General features: G+C 40.8%; 1 protein-coding gene across 1 annotated transcript in view; it reads right to left on the bottom strand.

Moving 5' to 3' along the window:
• The window catches only part of PHOSPHO1 (phosphoethanolamine/phosphocholine phosphatase), a 24,366-nt gene extending 16,351 nt beyond the window's left edge, over positions 1 to 8,015 (bottom strand). The window contains exons 1-2 of the mRNA XM_029283040.1: positions 8,001 to 8,015; positions 6,517 to 6,530 (exon numbers count right to left, since the gene is read on the bottom strand). Coding sequence (XP_029138873.1) covers positions 6,517 to 6,530; positions 8,001 to 8,015 — 29 coding nt within the window. The remainder of the gene's footprint in view (positions 1 to 6,516; positions 6,531 to 8,000) is intronic.
• Positions 8,016 to 8,254: the final 239 nt, after the last annotated feature.

The raw sequence follows: 8,254 nt of genomic DNA, 5'->3' as shown, positions 1-8,254 counted from the left end.
AAAAATTACCCTAGGCCAGTCCTGCAAGCTGGAATAACCAAGTCTTAAGGGCGCGGCGGAAGGAAGGGAGATCAGGGATGACCCTGATCTCTGGGGGCAGTTCATTCCAGAGGGTGGGAGCTCCCACAGAGAAGGCCCTCCCCCTTGGGGTCGCCAGCCGGCACTGTCTGGCCGACGGCACCCTGAGGAGACCCACTCTTCACAATCTAGGAACAGCAGACAAGCAGAGCAGCCTTGATAAGATAAGGGAGTTCCTTCTTAGTCTTTCCCTTGGTGGTCAAGGTACAAATGGTACCTGGGTGTGGACAGCAATGCATTTCCTGCAAATGGCAAACCGTATTGCAGCTATCCCTCAAAAGCTTCTTCCTGTAGCTTGTTATGGGTTGCTCCCTGCACATCCATCACTACCACTTCTGCCAACCCCCAAACTGTGCTGAATAAGGGTCTATGTAATGTTGTGCGTATGTCCCTGCCACAGCAGAATCAGGCTCTGGGTATGCAAGGTTCCACCACCTCATCAAACATCTGACTAGCATCTGGCTGGGGATTTCAATGTGCAGGAACACAAAGAAAATGAATGCTGAACTTTTGGAGAAAATCCTCATCAGCACTGCTGGGAAGGAGGAAACACAGTCTGTTTCTCACACTATGGCTTAAATTGCCAGCAAGGAAGAACTAAAAGCCACTAGCAACAAGGCAACAACAGTCCCACTGGAGCCAAATTCACGGTGTTTTACATGATCCTTGATTCACCAACTAGGTCTTGGGAGCAAAAACATTGTTTACTACATACATTCATATACATTTATTACATGATTTCCTTTCTGATTAAGCAATATTACGCAAACTGCAGAAAGGGAGTCAGAGGTAGCCCAAAGAAATTTAAGGAGTAAGTTCAATATATAAAAAACAGCCAAACTTATGAAATACTGACCTTTGCTACCCATCATGGCTTTGGCAATTGAGGCCTTCACATAATCCTTTGGTAGAATAGAGTTGGTCCTGCTGCCTTGCCTAGCTGCTCAAGCGCAGGGGCACACAATGCCATGGTCATCCTACCCCAAATCCAGAAAATGGTTTGAACAGAAAATTAATGTCCAGTCACAAGATGTCAAGGGGAGCATTCTGAAAGAACAAGAAGCAAGCCATTCCTAACCGTTTCGGTAGTAGCTTTCTTGATTAGCCTTTATTAGCAGGTGATAACAAAAGCACCAAAAATGCTAAAAGAAACAAGGACGCTCCAGTTGATGAATTCCCAGGTAAGGAGGAACTTGCAGGAGTTGCAGTACAACAGCTTCTCTAAGGTTCTGGCTCCCTTTAGCAGATACTGCTTGTGTAACATTTTCCAAGAAAACAAGTGTTGTGTAGTTTTAGGAACAGGAAAACCCATCTTGAAGATTCATAGGGGAGATGACAAGATTCCTTTGGCATGAAGACAGTGACTGATTCCAAATCTCACAGGTTGCTATTGTTAATAAAGATGCATTTAAAGGAAAGTGTATTAAATGTACCATTCTGAGTTCTCAAGGAAAAGTGAGATGTAGGTCTACTACATGAATGAAGGCTACCTATCTTGACAGCAAATTGCACTCTGTTTTTATATGGGATGGATCGATGTAGAATAATTTGATATTCTTTACCATCACACAGGGTAGTGATTAAATCATATTTACTAAGGCAGGGAAAAGAACACCAACTTCAATTTCTGGGTAAAGGGAAGAGGTTTGTTAAAAATTGGAAACAGAAGACGGAATAGTTAAAAATTGTATAATAAGCTGGGCAAAATTTTAAAAATTTCAATATAACATACTAATTGATCAATGAGAAATATGTGGCTAAAGAGACTGAAATTTACCTTATGCCTTAAAGAAAATTTCTATAAAATGATGTGTAGATGGCATTTATCCCCAGATAAATTGGCTAAAGGTATAAAAGATCCCCAAATGGTTGTGGAAATGTAAGTCTAAAATAGGTACCATTTATCATCTTTGGTTGACTTGTAAACGAGTTAAACAATATTAGATCAAAATTAGTAATATAATTCAAAATATTTTGAAAATTAGTGTATAATTTAGACTGGAAACTTTTTTGTTAGAGATTTTGAATAAAACGGTGAAAAAATCTCATGGTGTTTTATGGTTATATATGATAGCAGCAGCACAGACTTCTATATGCTCAGCATTGGAAAGACTTCTACAATGCCCACAAAAAAGGACTGGGTTAATAAAAATGACAGAACTGGCAATGATGGCCAAAGCTAGCAGCCCTTGTGAGAGAAAAATCACTGAAGACATTCTTTTTGCAGGAGATGGAGAGCAATCAAATTTTGACATATGGATCTGATGAACATTAAAATTTAAAAAGAAGAAAATTTAAAAAATGCCACCTTGACCGTTGTCAGAAATACAAAGTGGCACCCATGTGCTTGTTCTAAGTAGTGGGAAGGGAGGAAATCTTGATTTTTAGGCAGGGTGAAAGCAACTCAGAAGCAGCAGGACTTCCCCTTGCCCCAAAAGATTCTCTTTCAGAATTCCTATACACATATACCATTGTTGTCTATTTTAAGAAAAAAAGCAAAATAAAATAAAATAAAAGAACACATGCTGTTCTGTGTACTGACCGCCAGCATGAAAGGGGGAGGAGTGCCACACAAAGCACTTCCAAAGCCCCTCCCCTAACACGAGATTGTGGAGAGGCAACATTGAGTTGAGGAGAAAAACAATGGCTGGATGCCATCTCTGTCCCTGATTAACCTTCCCCAAGTAGCTTCTTAGCTTGCAGCCCAAACACAGGGAAACGTCATCAGAGTTATTCTGTATAGCTCTGTTGAGTCATGCCAATATTTGGGCTTATCCCGAAAGCAAAGGAAGGGAGGGGAAGAACCTAATGCTTTAAGGAAGTCTTTCAGAAGATATCAGATACTTGTTAGAGGGGAGTTGAGTAGCAGAACAAAAGGAGAACATATTCGCCATCCCCTCGCTCTCAAGTGCTCCAAACCCTCCAGCTAGCTGTGGTCCCAGGAGTGCGACCAACACAGCTTTTGCCCCAGACAGATGAATAAGAGATGTTGGATCAGCTGACTTATTCTCCAGCCAAAACTCAGTAAGAAAAAGCAACCCTGTCCCTACAGGTTTAAATACTTGCTTAGAATTTAGCCATTTGTCCCAGAATCACCAAAGGTGTTTCACTCCACTGCTTATATTTTAAACCAATAGCCATGAAGAAAATATTTCTCCAACAAAGATCTTAAAAAAATGTTGATGAAAGCAAATACTTTGGAAAACTATTCGGAATAGCATCCTTTATTAGAAATGTTTCAGTTTCTTTCCCTCTGTGTATGTGTGTGCTGCACACACACTGAAGGTCTGCATGAATTATTTTCCCTCTGTTCAAAACTTCCGCTCCACAGAGAAAGAGAGCAGTCAAGGAAAGTAGGCTAGGATTAACCGTAGCCAAAGCTATTAGTTTTCCTCACAGTATATTTGCATGGAACAGGATGTCACTCATGCAAGCAAGATTCTCTCATGCAGTCAGAAATATGACCCAAACATTGTTTTACCATCTTCATGGAAAGCTGGCTTTGGTCATTATAGAATGAAAAAACCTGAAAACATATTTAACACCTAACATTATTTGTACTGTAGTACTCCTCAGCATTTAAGTGACTGGCAAATCATTCACAATCCTTCTGAAAACCTTGTGAGAGAAAACAAGAGCCAAATTCAAGGCAAATTTGTGCCACCAAAGTGACAGATTAGAATATGAAGTTTGAACACCTCAATGACTATTTTTAACATGGAAACAGATGTTGGTCTCTTTCTGTAAGTAATAAGGAGTATAGTACAAGGCCTGATTTTGATTCCTTTTAATGGAGTGATGTTTATTAAGGAAGGATTTGTAGAACGTATTTTGGTAGTTTCTAAATTTAGTTTTCACTGTGCACTCTGAAACCCCTTTCTCTGCTAATAAATAAACATATGACTTCCCTGTTAGTGACTGGTCTGTGAAAGTCCCTCTCAGAAGAGAGAGAGAGAGATGGAGAAAGGTCTAACCCAAAGGGAAAATAATAATAAGGGGAGACAGAAATCTACAGAAGATCCAAAAGGGAAAAAATGAAAAGATTTGTTTGCAATTTAATTTACATTGCCAGCTCTTTCATTTAGAAAAACAGCTTGCTTGTCTAAGATGAAACTCCATATTATAAAGATACACACATCACTATTTCCAAAGAACTTTAAATTCATTGTTGCTTTTCTCTTCTGCCACATAAGATTATGACAAAATAGGGCTGATGTTTGCAGCATTACAATAAAGAAGCTGAAATACTGTAAAGATTAATAGAAGCAAATGTGGGTGGCAAGAATTGGGCAAAAACAGTGTTAGGTTGTATGAGTATGAGTATGTGGGTGAGTATTTGGCAGAGGTGTAAGGAAAACAATTCTTGTCTATGTTCATTCATGATTACGAAACCCAGTGAGGAGTGTGAAGAAAAAGAAAAAGCAAGGGCTTAGTGAAAGGTATAATTCTGTAGTGCAATGTGCGTGTCATCTTAAAACCTACCCAACTTTACTGAGTCAGAGAAACATACTCTTACCGTAGATGAACATATATGTATAAGATAGCAGCAACATAGCATTCCATAATTGTACTTTCCTACTCTAGTATCACTTATTCATTAACATTTTAACCAATACTGGCAGCAGATTGAACTCTTGCTCTAGGACACTCTTTCTCAATCTTGGCAATTTCAAGATGTGTTGACTTCATCTCTAGAATGACTGGGAGAATTCTGGGAGTTGAAATTGCCAAGGCTGAGAAACACTAATCTAGGGTAATCTTCTCCAATTTGGTGCCATCTGGATATACTGAAACTACAAGCCACTATTGTATACTATGCTACTTTACTTACAGACTGGGGGTAATGAAGCTGCCATCCTGAACATTGGGAGTAGATGACTGTTGTAGTACATGGACTTTGTCAACAGTACCCATCTATACGGTACAGTAAGTATTAAACAAATTGCATCATGTGTACTTGGTACTAATCCAATAAACTATCTGTTTAAACTATCTGTTCAGAAAAACAGTTCTATTCTCTGTCCATGGAAAAGACCTGGAATGGAATATACTGTACAAAATGCATATTGGCTTAACTTGCATGATACGATTCCTGCACTAGGGCACAACATTTTGATTTGTAAAAAATGACCATAGTGTATATACAATACTGTTTCTAAAATAACCAAATTTTCCTTTTTAAAATTTCTATTTTGTATTTTATTCAGGAAATTAAAATCTAAAAGAAAAAAATATTAACAGAGACAAAACAAAACTTGGCTAGAATAATCTGCTTTTCCAATGCACTTTTGAAAATTTTCATCTTCCTCTAGAATTCTTATGGGTGACATCAGGGTCTCTAATCATAAATTCTGGGGATATTAATGCCATGTTTTTCCTGAGCATATTGGTAAATGAAATTCATAGGATTTTACAAGATAAACTTTGCTTCAAAGCTTTGTACAGCTAGTGGCCTTGAAGAAACCCTTCTTTGTATTCCACAACATGGAATTAAAAACACTGCATGTCATACTTTAAAACAGCAGGGATTAAAGTAAACTAAAAAAGACACAAGATAATGTTGCAGGATCCAGTCTGAGTTGCTCACATGTTACACATATTCTGGAGGGAAAGGAGCTCCCAGAGGATGAGATTCAGCATGAGCCCAAAAGCTTGGAAGAATAAATCTTTGGTCCCATTGACCAATTCAAGTTGGATCCTGCAAGATAACCTCTAGCAGCTTAATGCAAACTTGGTGCTGCTGAATGGCAGCAAATCTATGATATGTACTTGTTAATCCTGGCCACCTGCCTCTTCCCTTTCCACACAGGAGACCCAGGCTTTCTTAGTTTGAGTACCCTTATCTGCAGCTCAGCACTTTAGTGCACCTACCAAATCCCAAAATTCATACAACACTTTCTTCCAGCCTGAATTGACTAGGAAATTGCCTAGTCCAGTCAGCCTGCTAAGCTGGTTTCCTTGGAGCCTGCCTCCTGAAACCCTGAGTTTCTGCCATTATCAGCAATTGGTCCTTAATGTGCTAATACTCCTCTCTCAGAGTAAATAGTCCCAAATACTACTTTCAAGATTTTTTTGCTTTTTTTCCTAGAGTGGATCAGATGCTAGTACTTGGCCCATCTCCAGTGGCCATTATTTTATGTATTAGTTTCATTTGCATCTTTTTCCATGCAGCTGAGAAAAATATATGGAGGATGGAGCAATCCATCCAGGCACTGAGAAATCCATTTCTGCCTAGTTGTGGGACAGAATTACTGCAATGTTTCTACCATGCTCTGCCCTCCCTAATTTCAGGATTGTCAAAGGCAAGAAATCTCCTAGCCAATTTCCCCACTCTACAGCCAGTCCAGGTTACATTTCCAACATGGATCAAAGAAATTGAAAAGGGGACAGGAAAAAAAAGAACTGGGCAGAAATGGAGGCTACATATAAACAACTGACCTGCGTGTAGCTGCCTATAAAAAAAACAAAATGAGTATCTAAACAAACACTGTTGAAAGAAAGAAAGAAAGAAAGAAGGAAGGAAGGAAGGAAGGAAGGAAGGAAGGAAGGAAGGAAGGAAGGAAGGAAGGAAGGAAGGAAGGAAGGAAGGAAGGAAGGGGAAAGAAAGAGAGTGAGTGGGTGAGTGAGTGAGTGAATGAATGAATCAGAGAGAGAGAGAGAGAAAAAATTGAAGAGAGGGCATTATGATTGGAGGCTGACTAATAGTCTCTGGGAATGGATAAGGGAAGGAAAAAACCCCTCTGGGCTGGTCTTCTAGGCATACAAACATTTCTTCATTAATTTTATTACAAAACTGGTGCCAAATATACATATCTGCATCTTCTATTGACCAGAGACAACCTTTTGGAGTCTTGCCACTGTTGCTTTAAATCCCTGTAAGAGGGAAACTCCTTCCTGATTTGAAGATGAAGTTGCAACACATGACTGGACCAATTTAGGCTAAACAATTATGACACCTAAAGTCAATACTAAATTCTGCACTTCTGATTCCCCTAATTGTTGCCAATTCTTTACCCCTTCCCCAAATACAATAAAAAAATAGAGATGGAAAAACCTTATACCTACTCCACGAACTAAGTTACTGATTAGACCACCATAACCCCCAGTAGTCAAAAAAACTTCTAGGAAAGCTTGCTCTCCCCTTCCGCTTCTGTCAACTGCTAGCAATCTTCTCTTGCCACTCAGTGCCACCTTTCCAGCAGCCGCTTGCACTGGGGATCATCCAGACAACGGTGTCCCCGTTGCCCTTGGGCAAGTCTGAAGTCTCCCCCTCCTCCTCCAATGTGCGGCAGACTCACGTGTTCTTTTGGATCGGATCCCGCTTGTAAAAGGGAATGAGGGGGGGTGTCTAATTTCGCTTCAGACTTCAACTTTGGTCACAGCATGGTTCTGACTTCGGCTGGTGGGAACAGTTTTCCCCTTTCCCCTCCAGTCTGACAGCGAATCTAGCGGAAAGCTGTCCCCATCCCCAGTGATCGGGGCGGAGCGGGGGTGGCGAGAAGGCAGGCCCGGCTCTTCTTGGCTTCTGCTTCTCCTTGCAGCATACAAGAAACCCCGCGGTCTCCGGTCTCTCTTTAAGATACGGAAACTAAGCCCGGCGCTTGATACATAGGACAACCGCAGTCCCCAGACGTCACAAGGGAAACGGCCAATAGGAACGGCTCGTGGTCACAGATCAAAAGAGGAGATCGCTACGGAGAAAGAGCATCCATTAGCGCTGCCCTCCTTCCCTGCCTCTGCGCATCTAGAGACCACCGCGGAAACAGAAATTGTCCCGAAGTTTGACCCTAATACGATGAACTCTTCCTCAGACCTTTTATGCATGCGAAAGATTAAAAAGCTAAATTGATTGCAACGCACGCCTGGAACGTCTGCAGAAAAAGAGAAGGGGAACGTGTGAAGGAGAAAGAACAAAAACCAACCTGTGCTTGCGCCATTCTGACGATAAAGCCACGCACTGCCAGGCTCCAAATAAGTTCTAACTAGGTCGCCTGTCCGCCCAGATCCATCCTTTTCTCTCTGGAGCAACCCGGACAAGCAAGAACTTCTTGAGCCACCTCCGCTATTTGCAATCTCAAGCAAAGTAGATTCTTCTGATAAAACTTCCAGTCCTCGTGCATCGCCTTATTCAATGCCGTAAAACAATCCCTTCCCCTTATACTTTTATATTTCTTCT

The sequence above is a fragment of the Protobothrops mucrosquamatus genome, unplaced genomic scaffold (genome assembly GCF_001527695.2).
Source record: "Protobothrops mucrosquamatus isolate PMUCROS unplaced genomic scaffold, P.Mucros_1.0 scaffold10, whole genome shotgun sequence".
Classification (NCBI taxonomy): domain Eukaryota; kingdom Metazoa; phylum Chordata; class Lepidosauria; order Squamata; family Viperidae; genus Protobothrops; species Protobothrops mucrosquamatus.
This window is presented reverse-complemented; position numbering and strand designations above follow the sequence as displayed.